This window comes from Temnothorax longispinosus, chromosome 6, assembly GCF_030848805.1.
Source record: "Temnothorax longispinosus isolate EJ_2023e chromosome 6, Tlon_JGU_v1, whole genome shotgun sequence".
Classification (NCBI taxonomy): domain Eukaryota; kingdom Metazoa; phylum Arthropoda; class Insecta; order Hymenoptera; family Formicidae; genus Temnothorax; species Temnothorax longispinosus.
In genome coordinates, this window is record NC_092363.1 from 7,624,203 (window position 1) to 7,644,152 (window position 19,950).

The following is a 19,950-nucleotide window of genomic DNA, read 5'->3' on the forward strand; positions in this document are numbered from 1 at the left end:
GTTTTTATTGTTATAATAATTGTCTCTTGTAATATTTGACAATAAGCAATTTTTTTTTTCTGGCGGCCCGCGGCCAGAATATCCCCTCCAGCTGGCTAGCTCGGACACGAACCATTAGCACGGACGCAAACCATGTGCGGTTAAGGGCCATTTCACCAACCACAGTTAGCTTAACCGACGGTTAAAGTTAGCAGGATTGACCAATAGAAAGCAGGGTGGATTCATTTCTATTGGTCAATTCTGCTAACTTTAACCATCGGTTAAGCTAACTGTGGTTGGTGAAATTGGCCCTAAGGCCTTCACACACAAATCGACGGAAGACGTAAGACGTAAATCGTAAGGAAATCCACCAATCAGAGTCGACTATTCCCCTCTTTAAAAGGGAAGAAGAGGGGAATAGTCGACTCTGATTAGTGGATTTCCTTACGATTTACGTCTTACGTCTTCCGTCGATTTGTGTGTCCGGGGCTTTACCGAGCGATACGACGTAGTTGAGTTGCACTTTCTCAGGCGGCGCGTCGGAAAATGAGGCACGGCCATGGCGGTGCCGTTTCGATTTGATTTCGGACAGGCAGACATTATGCAAGTAAAAATATATATGGCCGACAATCGTCGACATTGCTCGATGAAATATGAAACTCCGTCGCGCGTAGCCGAGCGTAAATCTTTTGTATTAGTTGACGCACGATTCTGGAAAACAAAAAATAATTCAAGATACGTAGATTCCCTTTTAATCGTCCGCCCGTAAAATCTCTCGAGCTGTTCGCGCGATCGAGAGGCTAAACCTCTGACAAAAATGGCGTATCGCGGTGTGAAGGGCTCCGATCCGTTTGTGTCGAAAACTTCCCGAAATGAACGTTTCGCGCAGATGTCGAAGCAAGAGCAGATCATTCAACAAAAGAAGATGGAAATCCAGGCGAAAATGCAGGAGCAAAAAGCGAAGGAAGCCGTGGAATCCATGAAAAAGTCAAGCTCGTCATCGTCAGCCTCGACCACAACAACTAGTAAAAGTGCTCCAAAGTAAGCGGAGTAAATCTCTTCTCTGTCACGTCACGTCGCGTCACGTCGCGTCAGTTCGATCTTCCGGACGAAATTTACATTATAATTTAGGCGTTTGAAATATTTATATCGATTAATTGGAGGTGTAAAATTTGGAGGAAGTAAAATTCATTGTTTATCCATAGGGAAGATGATGACAAGCCTACCATGAATGCGTTTGCCAATGACGGCAGTTTCCTCGATCAGTTTAGAAAGATAGCCAACAAAACGACCAGCAAACAAGAACAGGATAAAGAAGATAAGAGAAAAGATGAGAGAAGCTACGAAGCTGTTAGAGAGAGAGACAGAGAAAGAAAGCGCAGTAGCGAAAAGAATAGAGATTGGGACAGCAGACGCGATCGCAGAAGAAATGACACACGATGGGGAAGAAGTTCAGATAGAAAACACAGCTCGTCGTCGAGTCCATCGCCTACCAGGCGAAGATCGCCACCTAGTCCAGAGACGCGGCACAGCTACAATCAGTCACAGAACGGACAGCGCGCTCAGCAATTTAATCAGCACGTCCCAATTCAAAATAACAACCATGTCTCTTCCATCCCGTCCCTCATGTCGCAACCGGTGCAGATGCAAATGACAAATATACCACCCCCAAATATAAGGAACATGACGCCAAACATCCCATCTGCGCACATGCAGAGGATACCGGTGTCGAAAAATTTTAGCAACACGTACGCTAACATGAACGAGCATTCTAATAATGTGAGAATGCAGATCGCGCCCCCACATATCATACGTCCTCCACCACCTCCTCCCATTCAGAGCATTCCACCTAATACAAATGTTCCACCTCCAAATATGCAGATGTCTCAAGCTATGCCCATGCCCAACTTATCCTCGCCGTCGAACGCGCAACAGCACATCATACAAAATCCGCAGCAATGCAACGTACCACCGCCGGCGTGCAACGCCAGTTTACAGCCTCCGAATATTCCTCCGCCTAATATTCCACCGCCCAACATTTTGCCACCGATGTCGCAAATGCCTCCGACTATGATGCCTATTACAGGCTCGCAGGCCATCGTAGTAACGGTATCAAACGTAGCCAATGTTCCACCCCCAAACGTGATAACGTCCATGATAATGACAGCACCTCCGCCAGTGCACACCGTCCCATCGACGATCAATTCGGTTCCACCTCCAAACTTGAATATTCCACCGCCAAATATCCCACCTCCCAATGTCATTCCTAATGCAGCACCAACGCGCGGTCTTATGTCCAGTGGCTATGCTCTTTCCAATCAGGTACCTATCTCAGTGGGTCCTCCTAACGTACAAATACCACCACCTGTAAGACCGCCGGCTAATCTACAAAGTTCCGAACAACAAGGTACGATATCATAGTCGAGAAATACGTTTCTCTTGTGTCGCATAGCTATGTAATGTTATTTATAAGCACTAGACACTTTGTTCTATCTCTTGCACAATTTTAACGCAATTATGGGACATTAGGAAAATAATTTGTTGTAAGATATAGTATTAAAAATTAAAAAATAGAATTTATATCTATATATACACACACGATATTTGTTTATATTTATAATTATTAAAATGTACATGTATACACACACATAGACACACGTATAGATATTTGGGACATTATTATACAAAGTATCTGACAAAAGATTCTAAGTGTGTTTAGTAGAGGCTGAGCAGCTGGCACGAATCGTGGCTGACTGTGGGGATGAGATAGAACAAGAAGTGCGAGAGAAGAATGCCCAAGATCCTAAATTATGGTAACTACTGTCCTCACTGGTCCTCGTTTTTTATTTCCATTCCCCTATTCCTCGTTTGTAATATATAATTAATACTTTTATAATATCTAGGACGATAATATTTTATTTTGTATTATAGGACATTGTACAAATCTTTATCACATAGTTCTTGACATCTTAGTAACATGAAAGATTGAATGTACAATTTTGTTGAATGGCCGCTTAATGTGAATTTTTGCAAATATATGTTTGCATTTCCTAAATATCAACTGCATCGCAAAATTATTTGCTGATTATAGAATTTTGTCTACATGTTTCTTATATTTTCATAAAGCAAGCTTTTAGATTCGATAAAACTGTTACTACTGATGAATGCATTCTCACATGAAACATATTTTTTTTTCTTGTAATCACAATAATCGTACCATATGTATTTGACAACCCATGACTTACAATTACATAGGACACATTTGTTTTTCTTGACTTTAATGTTTTTACTAATATAATATTTTCCACATAAAAAAAAAACTAAAATTTTGAAATTATAAAAATGTTACAAAAGATATGATATATGAAAAAGTTTGAGACAAAATATGCAATTATCTTCTAATTGAGTTTTTGCGTACATTTGCTATATTCTTTTATTTTTAAGCACGTATTTAAACACGTTATTCTCAACAACCGAGTTTTATCTTGTTCCAAGCGTATTTATTTAACAAAGTAAATATCTATACTACACCAGTAATGCTTTACATTCTAAGATTTAAATTTTATGCGATGGTTTTTAATATTAGTCAAAAACAAGAGGAGATATTTGTCATTTCAAAATTTTATTACATATCTCTCAAGTTATAATCACATCTTTTGGAGCATAATTATATATTTTTTCTTGTTTTTGGTGTTTATATGTAGCGCGCATATTTTGAAATGCCAGGCATATACTATATGTAATATCACAGTGCCTCCAATTTCCTTAATCCAAACAAAATCTCAGATTATTTTATTCTGCTACTTTTTACTTCACGTCTATATTAATGTTACACTTCTATGAAAGTATTGTATCTATAGGAATACATATTACTAGACAGCGTTTTAAGTATCATTTTAATCAAGGTTTCTGCACCAAAAGCAAAGTGCAGCGTATCTGCAGTACAGGGGATTGGTTTCTAAATTACGTGCGGAGAAGCCAGATAAGGATAAGAAGAACAGTGGTGCAGAACTTTATTGTCCTGAAGAAGCTCTTAGTGACAATGACGAGGCAGATAAATCTCAGAAATCTCATTCAACTCCACATGGTGAACCATAACTACGTATACAGTTCGGTAATATTTAAGACGAACTTTACTAATATATGGTTTATATGTACCACTGTTAGCAGATCAGTCAAAGGATGATAATAGGGAAGAACGGAAAAGAAGAAAACGTAGTCGCTGGGGTGATCCAGACAATAAGGTTCTCGTTACGGAGACAAACGTACCTTCTGGTAATAGATCAGGTGCTGTACTTCCGCAACCTGGCATAGCTATACCCGGACAAATTGGGCAGCCGGCAGTTATAATACCTTCTCCGTCGAAGAGACAACAAATTAAATCAAAGAATCCAATGCTTACCAAGATTTCACGGAATGATCCTGCACTTATCCATTATGCAAGACAGACATTTGGTACACTTGATTTAAGTGAAGAACAATGGAAAAAGGCAGAGGATCATTATAAGGTAGATTATTGCATCAATTGTAAAAAAAATACATATAGAATGTATTAAAATTCACTCTCTCCATCCAATTATACATGAAAATGTAAGAAAGTGAGTTTTAAAGATCAATTATTATTTTGTACACATAAAAAAAATGTATATATATATTTTTTTAGATAAATCTCTTGTACCAAAATCTCTTAAGGAAAAGAGAAGAAGTGAAACGTTTGGAAGCACAAGGGAAACATAAATACGAGTACGACAGCGATGAAGAGACGGAAGGAGGAACTTGGGAACACAAACTGAGGTCAGCTGAAATGGAGGCGACACAGATGTGGGCCGAGGAATTAACCGCGCAAGCGGAAGGCAAACATCACATTGGCGATTTTTTGCCGCCGGATGAGTTAAAAAAATTTTTGGAACAATATAATGCTGTAAAGCAGGGAAAAGAACCTGATTTGAGCGACTATAAGGAATATAAGTTAAAGGAAGATAATATAGGTATGTTCCAAAAATATTTTTATGCAACACGTGCATGGAAAGTGCCCCATTATGCACGCTACGCGTGCGTGATAGACCACTTTCCAGGCATTTGCAACATAAAATAGGGAGTGTAAGTCGTGTGTAAAGATGAAAATTCCCGGGAGCGGAGTTTACGCACGAGCCTTCGGCCTTCGGCTCGTGCGTAAACTCCGCACCCGGGAATTTTCATCTTACATCACTTGTTACACAAATAACTATTTTTTCCTCTCTTTCTCTATCAATATTATATTTATGTAACAAATATAAAGTAGTTAAATTTGACGATTATATTCTTCATTACTATTAATTAAGTTAGCAAACATTTCAAGTTAAATACTAATATAACTAAAGTTATTCTTTATTCCTTCTTAACAATTATTTCAGTTGGGAAATCCAATAACATTTTTCTACTTACAGGGTTTCAGATGTTACAAAAGCTTGGCTGGAGCGAAGGACAAGGGTTGGGTAGCGAGGGTAGTGGTCGAATTGAACCAATTAACAAGTAATACTATTTTTACATTATTAGTATTACTAGTTATCGTCATCTCTCGTGTCGAATACGTTTGTCTAATATTTTCAAGCTCTTGATCGTTAAATACGTTTCTAGAGCGACGAATAGACTCGATAGCGCAGGTCTCGGTTCTGAAAGACCAGATGGTGTATCTAGGGACGATGATGAATTTGATGCATATAGAAAACGGATGATGCTTGCTTATAGATTCAGGCCTAATCCATTGGTAAGTATCACGATTGTTACAATAAAATAACGGAAACAAGAAAATATCTAATGGCTTTTAATTACTACGTTTTCTTTTTCAGAATAATCCAAGAAGACCTTATTACTAGAGCTAAAATATTATCACTAAACTAGTATTCCTTTTATTACCGAACAATGTAGTAGATTGTCTTTATTTTGTATATTTGAGATTGTATATTTCATTTTAAAATATATCTCTTATACAATTTCCGCCTTTCCCTGAGTGAAATTGTTTATAAAAACTGGTTTATCAAAGTTCGAGTGGATTGAAATGATGAAAAGATATATAGATGTTACAAATTTATATAAGCAACAATTTTACTGTACAGTATAAAAAAATTATATATATCGCGCAATTATTACCTTTCGGCAAATTCTTAGTGACCGAAATAATAATGAAATTTTTGTAAAGAAAAAATTATTTAACATTACTTTTTCATAAATCTTATGAGAATTTAATTAATTTTTGTTTATTAAAAGTCAACAGCGATATCTATGTCTGATATTTCAAATGATATTTTAGCATAAAAAAAAGACAAATAACTTTTACAAGTTACGTCTATGTAAATAAATCATTGTTAATGAAATTCCTTTAACTCGATTAAGCAGACTTATAGTAGTACAGTTACACTGGTTTTTAATTGTAAGTTTAATGTACTAAAGCATTTTACTTTTAATCTCAAGATTTGTCATATTGAAGATCCTTTGTTTTTAGTACCCGTGATGTCAATATTATCGTAAAAGTATTGATTTATATATAATTTCTGTCGACGAGATCCTTAAAAGTGCCTATTAACATACTTCTATAAAGACTGTCATTTTGCACTCTATCTTGGAGCGTATCATCGTCATATGTACTTTTTATGTCCAAACCATTACTAGTCATTATATGTACAGTGTAAGTAGCCATTCCCGCCGCGTATTTCCCAAATTTGGTAAAATGTTGGGACAATACCTCGTAAGGAAAGAGGATTTTAGGGTCGTAACCGGCTCTTTCGATACACTTGGATAGTGTTTCGTAATATTCGTGTATTACCTGATCGAAATATTTACTCCTTGTTTCTTGCGTGCAGCAGCAGAAGAGTACATAAATTAGATCTAAAACGGGAGACGCGTAACGACATATCTGAAGGTCTATGAAACGCAAGTCGCACGGATTTTTCTCCTGAAACGAAACGATATGCCACATGAGATATGTGAAAGTATGCTTATGTACATTAACTCAATGCAAATCTTAGGATAACGATGTATATCTTATTGAGAAAGTATTTAATCGTATATACTTGATCGTATTTGAAGAGTATGTTGTTGGTCCACGAGTCACCGTGGTTTACAACGGCGTATGGCTCAGCGGCTTTTCCATCAGTTGCATCAATCATGTTCTGCGTTATATTATCTACGAATCGTTGGTACCTTTCGAAATAATGTTTGTCTTCGTTTGCTAAAACCTATATACATGGTATAAAGAAAACACGATTTAATTAAGTACAAATGTATGTATATCGACGATTTTTAAGGACCAACGAAATATGGAAGTACCTTTAATATGACATTGGTGAGCCGTTGTGTAACAATATTACCAATGTTATCTTTATCGGCTTTTTTTTCAGCGAATTCTTGAGAAAACAAGGGTTCTTGCATCCGCTTTAATTTCTCGAAGCCCATCGGATTCGCGGAACGCGTAATAAAGCTGTACGCGTGCAATTCACCTAAGCATCGTAACGCCAAGCTGAGATGCGGATAATCCATAATTTTTGACTTGGCCATCATAAAACCTTGGGGCGTTAGATTTTCCAGCATCAGGAACTACGGTAAATTATATGTCGTTATTGAAATGTTCGCTTCTTGTCGCTATACGGAGTGTGTAATATTCTTTAGAAGTAAGATACGAATCTAATCTCAATAATCGCGCTACATCAGAAACATGTGAAAGTTTATCATATGTTATGTTATGAGATAACTGAGGATGATAATCGCAATAATGTTGTAGAGTCACGTCTCATCTCACCAACGGATATTTGTACTTGTATCGATGAATAAGCATCTTTATGTACATACGCGCGTGTAATATAAATAAATTACTCGCAAGAAACAGCTGTAAATTGCAATTAGAGTGAATTACAAAATAGTTTCTTCTCAATTTTCTCTGTTAAGGTCTTATTATCAGTCAAGTATAAATCACTGTTATTAGATGAGATGTTGAAGCTACATCTCGTGCAAGACGAGATAAGATAAGGACACCTTCTATTAGAAGGTAAATTACTTTAACTCATTTTTTTTACGTCACGCGCGCAGAAGTTCTTCCATCAAAATGTCAAGAGATATTACGTACGTGATGTTACGTGCCGAACAAGAATCAAGAAGTGCACGTGTACTTTCGCGAGCCATCTAATTATATCAGACACTTTGCTCCGTACCTCTACCGCGTGCCTAACATTGATTACATCTACTTTTACGGCTAAATACGATCGGTGAAAAGACTCCAAAAATTGCGGAAGATGTATATATAGTATTTATTTATCGTCGATTTGCGATCGCCGACCGTTTTCTTATATAAACTTCAAATACGGTGGCTTTCGAACGAATAATTGGAGGGTTGCGATTTAAAGGAAAGCTATACCCGCGAATTCGCTTCCGTGAATTTCGCATTTAATTAAATTCTAAAATTGATAATTGCGCAAATGTGGAACCGCGCGCCAAATTATATTAAGAGCTTCCTTCGTATTAAATGCTTAAATGCAGATTGGCTATTAACGAAAATATTGCGTAACGCAAAGGTTAACCGGACCTTATGTCTCACTTGATAATCTTTAAACCAGTTTATTATATGCCCGGGCCGCGCGCATATGCGTGCCCGTGCGTCCGTGTGTCATTATAAATCGACATTTCACTTCGCGACATGATGCCCCGCGTTTTATTACACGTATAAATCTCGCCGAGCCAATTTAGCAACGCATCACGAAGCGCATTGTCTTGAGGACGTACAAAAGAGTCAAGCATCATCGAAATAATTAGCTTCAGCTGATCGAAATGAAAGATAATGTTACGAGTAATAATAGCTCGCTTGAAATTTTACACATACGCGTATGTACGTAACGATAATCGTTCCTCTATTATTTAATATTTCCTTGAAGAAAAAAAGTGATTGTCGAGCGGTTATCTTTCTTACCGCTCCATTACGTGGCCGCGCTATATCCGCGCAAGAAAAGAGATTATGTAAAAGGCGACGTATGGAATTTACATGTGCGATTACACGATTCTCGGCTCTTTCGTATATGTGCATTATTATTGCTTCATCGGCGGGGATCACGTACAGCGGTGGTGAACCGCAAAATTACCTGTTTTCCGGACTCGTCATTAGCGTCGTATAAAATAGGGAAGCGGTCGACAAATTCGCCGCGTCCCTTCATAGTCTCTTTGAAAATGGGCAACACCTCTCGATAGAAGAATATCTCGCGCTTGAACAACTGTGCGACATTGTTGTCCTCCAGCAGAGCGTCGGCGTTAATCTGCGTAGTTTTCAGTATAAGCTCGATTTTCTTGACTTCGCCGTTCTCGATGCTCTCGATCGTGACGCGATAAATGAGGCCAACGTAATTATCGCCCTTGCTGGTGCCCTCGATTATGCGAAATTTCGGAGCCGTCAGCTCGATGGTTTTCGCGTATGCGTGTAAATAACCGAGCAATCGCTCGTCCGACACAGTTTTCTCGTCTGCCATTTTTCCCTTTTTTTTCCCCTCTTTTCCTGCCCGTTCGTTGACGCTTTTATCTCGCGAAGATCGAGCGGATGTTGCTTACAATTGTTCCTTGCGACAGAGTCAGTATAACACTCTAAGCTTTGTTTGAAAGATCGCCGAGACACGGAATCGAACGGGCAATTCTACGCTGCCTGCCACACCTCGGTGATAAGAGAGCGATTACTGGAGACGATCGTTGAAAAGCATCCGCTTATATTATTTTCGTTATCGCATTCTGCAGTTCGTCAATCGTTACTAGGCAAACTATAAACATTACGAAATATATACAAGATTAAACTCTTAATATAATTCTGAAAGGAGCTCTGTACGCTGATATACATGCCATGCCATCTTTCACCGTTTTTTCTCTCTCTCTCTCTCTCTCTCTCTCTCTCTTTATTTATCTCAAGTAAATAGTTAAATTTGTTTTGATAAAATTGTAAGTTAAATATTCTTGACGTGTGCTGTTAAACTCTGTTAAAGCGGTTGTTCACCTTTAACGTTACCTAGAACGAAAGGCGTTCAGGAGTATGGTTGTGTCGCTTACATCTGTTAGTTATTTTTATACCAAACGCGCAACAGAGAAAGGAAGGAAAAGAGAGGAGTGTGAGGCGTGGCGAGATACTGACCACCATTTCTCCAATTAAAGTGCCTTTACCCGTTTCCAGTCGAGAAACGGTGTTTCCTACGATAGTCTACTTCGGTCTGTTATATATACCTTTTTTAAAAAAACAAATGTATATATGTATATTTATTTGAGAGTATATGTATATTTATTTTATGTACATATATATTTATATATAAAATTTCTCAAGTAGCTGTTACAGGAAATATTATTTAAAATATCTCTATCCGTTTCCAAACAAAAAATGTGCATTCACAGGCAACAAAATGTATAAAAACTTACTCTTACCTACTTATAATTCATTTATATACTGAGTGAAACGTGCTCGTGGAATCCTCGTTAACGGACACAAATCACTCATCCTAAACGATCTGGCGAACAATTTGATCCGCTCACTTTACTTGACCGAATAAAAACGCGAGACCGAGTCGAGTATACCTGTAAAATAAGAAGAGAAATTCTCAAGGAGAGGATCCTTGATTTAAATAAACAGAAAGTTATAGACCCGGCTTCTTATCCCGCGGCTTCTTATCAAAAGCACGAAAAACGACGTTGATCGGACGTGCGCGCATTTTGTCGTGGTGGGGTACAAACGCCGGGAAAAAAATCGGCTGGGGAAACACAATCGCGGTATCTTATCCCGAAAAAGTTGACCAAGATCTTTACGTCTCGGTGCGGCGGCACTCTCGTATACACAGTGTGTGACCCTATACAATTTTACGAACCTACCAACTTGTACTAGCCGCTTGCGTAATCGTGACTTTCATACACGTTGCACTTTCGTTTTCGAAAGTGTGACGTAATCCGCTATTAGAGGAATCCGATGGAATAAAAAAAAAAGAAAGAAAACTATCATCGGACGCGTTTTCTCGCGGAAGCGTCCGAAAAGCTTCCGAGAAGTCGGAATCGGAAGGGATGTTAACGCCGTGGAGAACGCCCACGTCGCGGCTCTTGAAGCTACGAGAACATATTGTTGTTAACAAGGCGGCGCATTGCCTTGTTCTATTTTTTTTTTCCACAGCAGGTACGCGAGGTCACCTGTCGCGGCGGGTATAGTATTTCTCCGCTCGAATCGTTCTTTACAATTAAACCCTGTATTTTTCATCTCTCCTTCTCTCCTCAACGTCTCTAAGTGCGTGCCTATAATATTTCACTGCAGATTAAAAGCTACGTAATAGTATAACAGACGGACAAGACAACATGATGTCATCCTCATATATACGTGTATACATTTTCAATCTCTCGCACGTCGGTTATTAGCTTTTCAGCATTATCTCACGGCGCTCGCCACACGCTCATTGTTCGCATAAATAACGTCATTGAAAAAAGAAAGAACGATAGGTATCGCGATCCCTATAATTTACTCGTTTCTCAGTGCCCGTTGCGTTACTCGCGTTAAGCCTTGCGCGCTCGAAGCTCGTTTCGCACGTACGCGACGACGTGACGCGCGATATGACGTCCCCCTCCCCACGCTCCCCCATGTCACGTCCCCCCGTTGATTACGCAGGATGATCCCCCGATTTTCCGCCGCGATCGCGGCGAGAGTCCGCGTCCGTTCGGTCCGCGGGGGCGTTGACACGACGCGGTGGACGCGAACGCGACGTACCCTCTCGGATCGCGAGCGGATCTCCCTCGGGGAAGGAGCAGGAGGAGGGGGGGGGGATCTGTTTTTTCCATCGATCCCGATTGCCCAACGATCGAGAGGCACATAATAATCGCGAGAGATTGTATCATAGCGGGCCGGGATATTTCAAGGCGATACGACCGTTCTCCAAGTCGCCGCCACCGCCGCCGCCGCCGCCGCGCCGATTCGGCCTTACTCCAGTATCCTCGATGTAATAAACGAACGAGACTTCGCCCGGAGCGCTCGTTTTCCTCCTGCTTCTTGCAATCCGCCCGGGCGCAGATAAACGGCGCTGAACAGATCCGGTCGGATTCGATCGTTACAGTCATCGAGGAACAATCGTACGGTCGGGCGTACGCCGTTACGGTCTCTAATGCTTCTCCTTTTTTTCTACTTGAATTTTTCTCTACTCGCTTTCGTTCGATTCACTTTGACGCGCCTCCGCCTCTTTGTTACCTCCGCTTTCCCTCGTTATCTCTCTTCACCCTGCGGCACTGCGCTCCTCGAAATTCCGATACACTCGACACGGCGTGTCGATCGCGGCACACTGCGAGATTATTTCGCGGAACATTGTTCCGACGGTCAAATTGTCCACGTGATATTTTTTTTTTATTTGCCTTCGACTAGCCACGATTAGTCATCGTCATATGCCTGTGAGTCGGATCACACAGACCACAGCGTACTTATTATCGCTACGTACGTCGAGTGATGTAATAGGCAATAGTACGCGTGTACTTGAAATCGCCGTATTAATTTTTACGCCTACATTTTATCGTGTTATTGAAAGAAATTTTATGATAATTCGCAGATTCATGATGGAGAAAAGTCAGGGACGATTGGTTCTTGTATAACACTAGATCGCGGATGCTGATCGAGGAAGCGCGTGGTTTTTTTTTTTTTTGCGGAATCTCGATTACGAAGTCGACAGCTCTTCGATTTTAATATTTTTATAAGGAATAAAATTGACGTCAATTGAGAAGTACAGGCAAGTTCAACATTTATATTTCAACGTTCGCCGTTGAATTCACTCACATGTTTCTCGATCTAATCTTTATGCGTGCTGCAAAATAATTTCATTGGCTTTGTAAGTACTTAAAAAACAAGGCATCACGACGAAGAGGACTCAAAGACGATTAGTTGTTGTATAATATGATATTTCAGATTTAGTTTTAATTTTAATTGTTACAGGAAATAACTACACTGCATGAGTTATGAAGAAATGTAGGTCGTTCTCGGGTGCCATGAGTTTTAGCATTCAGCGTTGAATTTTCAAAGGTATGCAACGAGTCGAAAAGCCGATTTCTCATGACTCTCGATCTCGATCACCGCGTATTGCAGAATGCTCTCGATCTCGTTGGCGTTCGCCCCCGTAAAGGGTCCTGAGAACAAAGCGTTACGATAATCGTCGCGAAAAGAGATCTGCGGCAGGCCGTGGATGTGGATGTGTGTGTGTGTGTGTATACGTGTGTATTTCCTGAATGAAAATCCATAACCGGACGCCGACGCAATGCGGTCCCCTTTCATTCCGGGGCCAGCCACAGCCACTCTCGATTTCGTTCTCTCTCCGCCAAAGGTTCCCGGTCGCAACTCGCTGCGCACGGCCTATGCGGCAGCCGGCAGCGGAGCCGAGCGCGGAGTCGAGCGGCGGAGTGGCACACGGCACGGGAAAGGTACCCCGGGCCCCGGGTTTCCGTGGGGTCTTAACACCCCACCCTTTCACCGTGTGTTCACCGCCACCTGTACAGGTCGACCGAGACTGGAGAACGGGACCGGGACCGCCGTCGCCGCCACCGCCGCCGCCGGTTCTCCAAGTTGAAAAGGAATGGTAGTGAGAGTCCGAGACTTGGAGAGCCGCGCGCGGGAGCGGGAAAGGGAAAGGGGGCTTTTCACGAGCGGCTGTCGCGACCGTCGAGAACGCTCGCTCGCTCGCTCGCTCGCTCGTACGTTCGCGCGCGCGTGCGAGCGCGCGGCCACTTTAATGTGAAAGTAAAGTCTTACAGTTGACCGAAAACTGCGTGCCCGTCGTGCTCTCGTCGGCTATCCGCGACCGACGTGCCATGCCGTAGCGTGTTGTTCCGCGCGATCGTGCGATGTACATGTCCGTACGGCTCCAATCGACCGGTTCTACGGCCGCGGTCGACACGCTGTAATAAAAAATAAGAAAGAGAAAAAGTATATTAAAAAAAAAATTATCAACCCGCCCGGAGATCCGCTCTAATCGCCTCGCTAATTAATTGCCGTATCGACGCGCGGAGTTGACTCATCCACGGCGCACGCAATATTTCAATCGCGACGTGTGCTCCTCGACTTTCTATACACTTGTCCGGCGTTCTTTCGTCATAATTTATCATCTTGATCGTCAGCTGTCCCTCATGCTGCGCCTATTTCTGAAGGACTCGATTCGCTGGACGATACGAGAGCGACGTTAGCAGCGGGACCCACAAGAAGAAAGAAGAAACAGAAAGAAAAGAGAAGAAAAAAAAGTGAGAGAGATACGCAAAATTTCATTCGTCGCTTCTCAATCGAGTATAGCGATAAAAATTGGCTGCCCGAATCTCTGTAACTTCCGGCGAAGTGAGGCTGCCTCGATTAAGTTGGACGTCTTCCCTCGTACAGCAACGCAGTAGAGTGCTTATGGCAATTTGCAGTTTGCTTTAAAAAAGAAAAAGTGGAAGTGCGAATATCGAAGCTATCCTTTCCGAAGAACTCCTTCGTTTAACACACGGACCAAGTGCAATTGGTGTAACGCGAAAAATTTATTGTAAACGGTAACATAATTGATCGATATTCCTGTATTATTTTTAAATGGACAACGCGATGCGTTAACGCATTTTCGAAAGATATGTCACGTGCGTTCCGTGCGTTCGCCAAGCCGCGTGCGGATCCGTGCGGAAAAGTTTGAGGAGACTTTAACGCGCAAATCGGACTGCTGGTCGGTAGTTATGCATGGACGAGTAGAAATCACCGCGCGTAAATGAATCTCAGCCACGGTATTATTTGCATTCGCGCGAACACTATATCACTATGTGATAAATCGGAGTGCGCGTGCGACAAGTGAGTGCGTGTGTGGACTAGTCTAGTTAAATGTCTGTTTATCCATGCGACGAGGCTAAACAAAACGAAGGAAAGGAGGAAAGGAGGGAAGGAAGGAAGGAAAGTCGAAAGCGTACGCGGCGTCGCGCGCGATTCATCCATCGGGTTTCTCGATAAGAGTCGACTTGATTAATTGCGAATCGAATGAGTTTTTCGCTACGTGTACCTGTAGCTATGCGCTCACGTTCTCAAACGTAGTCGCGTCGATCTTCCTGCTCGAGGCTTTTTTTTTTTTTGGAAACTTATACGGTTCCGCAGAACATTGTAATTATGAAACGAACGGTGCTCGTCATCGCGTGCGTTTTGGGCTTTGTCTTAGCGGGAAGTCCTAGATTACCCCGAACATCCGCTGATCAGCGTGGCACGCGTAGTGCAAGCCATAATAATAGTACCGGCGCAACGACGCAGCCGTCTTCCCGCAATTTGCAGCGAAATAGGTGAGAATAATTGAGAGAGGGTGTCCCCTCGCATCCCCGATTCTCCCTCTCTTCTCGCTCTCTCTCTCTCTCTCTCTCTTTCTTCCGCTCGAACGTCTCGTTTTTATTCGTTTATTCACGCTTCTAAAGATGAAGTACAAAATGAACCGTAATAACAGAGATCTCTTATAGAGACGGGAGAACCGAACGGTTAACCGCTCGCGTTACGTAAACCAGTCGATCATACTCCCAAAGCTTGGCCGATACTCCGCTTACGAAACTTTCCATTTAGTTTGCGAATGTATTCATAACCGTGCATCACGCGATGTTGCAGCTTTACGTTAATGACACTAAATGCGATGCAGATGCATCTTCGGTAGAACGATTCAGAGCCAAATGGCAAATGATTTGATTCGCGGAACGGCATAATGAGTCTTGTTCCATTTATAATGTAATAACGAGAAGAATAGTTGAATAGTTGAGGACTAGTTGAGTAATGTTTCGATGATAAAATTGCAATACCGTTAAATTTTCAATGATCGAGTTATTGACGAATATATTTCGTCATTAGTAAGTAATTAAGAAAACATAAAAAGATATTGAAATTTATTTCATGATTGGAGAGCGCCTATTTCGGTAAATGGACGGATATTGGCAATGAACTAACAATTAGACGAAGCCAATGAATGTTATCTGTTATAGGGAGCAATACCTTTTCAACGTCTTCGAGGTAATAGTATCAACTTTGGAGTCCAAGTTACAGCGAATCGAGAATTTAGATAAGGCGGTGGAGCACTTGATGAGAAGAGTAGAGGCTTTAGATTCCCGCGTAAACGATAACATTGACAAAACAGATGCGGTTATTACTAAGCTTAGGACGTTAGATTTGAAGCTTTTCAATGCGTATCCTATCATATCCGCGGAAACTGCAACGAGAATTACCGAAAGCAAGAGCGGAAGTAGCGCGGAAGATGGTGAGTATGAGATATATATATTGTATTTTTTTACGAAACTGTTTGTTTCGAAACTTGGTTATTCAACCGATCTCGATTTCTTTTTTTATATGCAGTACGCCAAAAGATAAAATTGTATTAGACTATTTTAAAATATTTGTGAACCATCAAAACGCGTACGCACGGCAAGAGAGATGACTCGAACTGATTGCTTTAAAGAAAAATTGACATATTTTATTTTCATTACATTGCGACGATATTAATTTGAAATTAAACAGTATCGCAGTATTTAACTAAAATGTTTTTAACAGCCCCATTTATACGTGTGATTCATCACGATCAAAACGATCAGGCACCAGAAACTCTTGGCGAAAAATTGATTTCCCTGGATCAGAAGGTTTCCGATATCGACCACAAGCTTGTCAATCTTAAGAATCAGCTCGACAATAATTTTTTACAAGCCGATGATATAAATGCCGAGGCGAGCGAAAAGAAGCCTGTCAGTATGAGCGTCATCGAGATCACCAAGGCTATGAATAACGAGGTGATGAACCATATGACGCTCGAGATTGGGAATCTTAAGCAAGCGACAAGTAGTATGGACCGTAAGCTTCAGTTCCATATGAATCTGATGTCGGATAATCTCGGAGCGGTGTACAATATGATTAGTGACGTGCACGGTGCTGTTGTCGAGAAAAATTACGAGAACAATCGGCATAATCGTCCTAATGTAACAACGACCGAAGCCCCGACGAAACGCAACAAAGCCGATCGTCTTACCGAACAAATGTATCCGATACTTGTCGTTTCTGAGAAGATGGATCAAGTTTGGAACGCAGTGGTAAGTTTTTAATATGAGAGAAGCGTGTTGAGAAATTCAGTGTGCGAATCAATATTGATAACAAACTGATATTACGATCAGTTTTGCGCGCAATGACGTCAAGAATAATATAACGTTAATTTGAATAATATTAGATGGGGACCAAGAGTTCGGTGGACGATTTGCTACCGAAATCCGACAAATTACTTACTCAGACCCAAAGGCAAGAGAGAGCGATTAGCGAAATTCATGCCGATCTGAAATCAAAGACAAATAAGATCATCGAGAATCTGGAGGGTGTCGAAAGCCGCTTGAGGAAGCAAGAGGACGATGTGGCCACTCTCGCGCAACGCCCGATTCCAGCTGAATTGCTACTGGACCCAACAATCGACCGGCTCGTTGAATATGATCCGAGCAGGTAAGAATTTCTTATACTAAATAACTTGCAAAATAAATATCGAGGATTACGTGAGGATACTATAATACAATGGCAATATATATAAACGGCAGTTTTTATACATTTGATTAAAAAAGTAGTACGATTTATTGTTCTTTAACGAAAACTGTCCACAAATTTTTCCGGTTTATCGGAAGTACTCTCCATAATACATGAGTAGAAGAAACGTCAAACACAAACTAATTCTCTCATGTCGTTTATTCTAAGATACATCAGTGTAACCGAAGATTTTGTAACGGAGATGCCCACGTCTACGCTACCCACTGTCTCACCGCCCTTGTCAACCACAACATCGATATCGTCCGTCGCTTCACCCTCGAACAATCCTACTAGTTCCACGACACCCATGACGGCAACATCTTCGACTACCGCGAGACCAAATAATAGAAATCGGGGAGTGATATTTCCGAGTGTTAAAAATAAACCCAGTTTAGCAAATTCCACTTTCACAAGCGACATATTAATCAATTACAAGGATATCAAGGTATTTTAATATTTTGTATGACTCTCTTCTTTTTTCAAAATATCGTCTCGAAGTAAAGCGTGTAATTATGAAAAGAAAATATTTACAAAAGTTAATTGCCAACAATGTATTATTCAAGATATTCCGATATAATTTTTTAATCTTATCAGATATTTTTCGCGAGATTTATTTCAGAGAGCAGAAAACATTTTGATAATATCTAAATATATCGACCTTTAATTTTTTATTATTTTCTCTTGTAAATTTAGGGTTATTCTTGCGTGGATTTATTAAACGGAGGAATGCGAGACAGTGGGGTATACTACCTACAAATACGCGGCACGACATATTGGTTCCTTAAAGTCTATTGTGAACAGGAAATTGCTGACGGTGGCTGGACGGTGAGTTTGTTATCGACATCAAAAACAATGTGATAGCATTAAAATAGAATATTATCGGAGTAAAAAATGATGAAAGAGGACACGCGCAACGATTAATAATGATTTACAACAAATTTTTATGTAAAGGTTATTCAAAGGAGGGATGATTTTGGAGAGCCAAGGGAGAACTTTAATAGAGATTGGGCAGATTATAAAAACGGTTTTGGAGATCCCGCTAAAGAATTTTGGCTAGGCAATGAAAACATATATATGTTAACAAATAATGAAGATTATATGCTCAGAGTTGAACTTGAGGACTTCGAAGGTAACAAAAGGTATATGCCTAAACTGTAGATTAATTATCGTAGCTTTTTTACTGCTGTTAAAAAGGAGGGGAGGGGAGGGTATATTAATAACGAATGCGTAGCCTTACAGTTTTCGTACTGGCACCATCGTGCAGGTATAAATTGAAATCGATCGAATACAATTATAATTTGATTTTATCAGGTACGCACAGTATTCGCACTTTAAGATTTATTCAGAGGGAGAGTACTATAAATTGGAGATAGATGGATATGAAGGAAATGCAGGAGATTCATTGAACGATCCTTGGTACGGATCGAACAATAGTCCGTTCTCCACATACAACAGGTAAAGTACAATTTATAAAATAAATAACGTAGAACGTTTATTATATAATAAATGAGATGTTTTTATATCATCGTGATAATATGCGAAATTACTGTGAGAACTCATTGGATTTAGAGATATTTATGCTTTTTAGGGATAATGATAGATCATCCTTGAATTGCGCTTCGATGCTCAAGGGTGGTTGGTGGTGGAAATCTTGTGGTCGTGGCTTAAATGGTCTTTATCTAAATGATCCACAAGATCTTACTGCACGACAAGGTATGTTTATAAGTCGTGTATAAAGCAGATATTAAAATTAAAGAAAGTTTTATACTTCTAACTATAATGTAATAGAGATCGTAAATTATGAAAAAATTAAGTTAAACTCTCAATTTGCACTAATGAATAAAAATTATATTATTGTTAAAGGTATCGTATGGTTCCGTTGGAGAGGTTGGGATTATACTTTAAAACATGCACAGATGATGATTAAACCAAAAGGACCAGCAACAACGACGACAACAACAACGGTATAAACATTGGAAATGTATAAAGTTTGAAACGTTAACTTAATCGAAATTTTTTACGAAGTTATTAAATAACAAAACCTTGCACATAGTACTTAAATTATGTATTGCAAACGCCTAAACACGCTATTAATATGAAAATTTAAAGCACTTTTTTTAATTATTTTTCATCCATATATATTTATCCATATTTGATTAATTCAAAAATTAATTCAAAGATTGAATCTCAAATTTTCTTTGTACTTGACATAATAAAATAATACTGTTTAATAAAAAATTATTTTTAATAACATTTTATATCTGCATTAATTTATCATAATTTTAAATATAAAAATAAGAACTTGAGATACAAGATTGATGTAGAGAGATTGGAGATTAGATAAGTGAAAGATATTTAAAAAGAAGTTATAACAATTATAAGAGAAGTATCTGAACAAAATAAACATGTTAATTATAATGTAAAATAAAGAATATTTATGA

General features: G+C 39.9%; 3 protein-coding genes across 7 annotated transcripts; 2 read left to right on the forward strand and 1 right to left on the reverse strand.

Annotated features, from left to right (window-relative positions):
- Window positions 1–572: 572 nt before the first annotated feature.
- LOC139814997 (uncharacterized) lies at window positions 573–5,953 on the forward strand. 2 transcript variants are annotated; one of them, XM_071781567.1, is made up of 9 exons: window positions 573–1,020; window positions 1,185–2,386; window positions 2,690–2,792; window positions 3,885–4,066; window positions 4,147–4,487; window positions 4,643–4,967; window positions 5,406–5,490; window positions 5,596–5,725; window positions 5,808–5,953. In XM_071781567.1, exons 1-9 carry the CDS (start codon window positions 797–799, stop codon window positions 5,832–5,834), a joined length of 2,619 nt encoding a protein of 872 aa, XP_071637668.1. In that variant the 5' UTR covers window positions 573–796; the 3' UTR covers window positions 5,835–5,953. The 2 variants fall into 2 exon arrangements, with proteins under 2 accessions (XP_071637668.1, XP_071637669.1); XM_071781568.1 differs by having other exon boundaries at window positions 574–1,020; window positions 4,150–4,487.
- Window positions 5,768–12,319, reverse strand: LOC139815005 (uncharacterized). Of its 2 annotated transcripts, none has more exons than XM_071781586.1 (7): window positions 12,188–12,319; window positions 10,400–10,545; window positions 10,112–10,200; window positions 9,084–9,746; window positions 7,285–7,551; window positions 7,029–7,193; window positions 5,768–6,910 (listed from the first exon to the last, which is right to left on the reverse strand). In XM_071781586.1, the coding sequence occupies exons 4-7, from the start codon at window positions 9,462–9,464 to the stop codon at window positions 6,497–6,499; spliced, it is 1,227 nt and encodes a 408-aa protein (XP_071637687.1). In that variant the 5' UTR covers window positions 9,465–9,746; window positions 10,112–10,200; window positions 10,400–10,545; window positions 12,188–12,319; the 3' UTR covers window positions 5,768–6,496. The 2 variants fall into 2 exon arrangements, with proteins under 2 accessions (XP_071637687.1, XP_071637686.1); XM_071781585.1 differs by having other exon boundaries at window positions 10,396–10,545.
- A 140-nt stretch (window positions 12,320–12,459) lies between these two features.
- Window positions 12,460–19,849, forward strand: LOC139814998 (uncharacterized). Of its 3 annotated transcripts, XM_071781570.1 has the most exons (11): window positions 12,460–13,556; window positions 14,095–15,261; window positions 15,943–16,214; window positions 16,505–17,034; window positions 17,169–17,431; window positions 17,678–17,954; window positions 18,203–18,334; window positions 18,461–18,648; window positions 18,821–18,964; window positions 19,098–19,222; window positions 19,373–19,849. In XM_071781570.1, exons 2-11 carry the CDS (start codon window positions 15,095–15,097, stop codon window positions 19,477–19,479), a joined length of 2,205 nt encoding a protein of 734 aa, XP_071637671.1. In that variant the 5' UTR covers window positions 12,460–13,556; window positions 14,095–15,094; the 3' UTR covers window positions 19,480–19,849. The 3 variants fall into 3 exon arrangements, with proteins under 3 accessions (XP_071637671.1, XP_071637670.1, XP_071637672.1); XM_071781569.1 differs by lacking the exon at window positions 12,460–13,556 and having other exon boundaries at window positions 13,735–15,261; XM_071781571.1 differs by lacking the exons at window positions 12,460–13,556; window positions 14,095–15,261 and adding an exon at window positions 15,320–15,728.
- The last annotated feature ends 101 nt before the right edge of the window (window positions 19,850–19,950 follow it).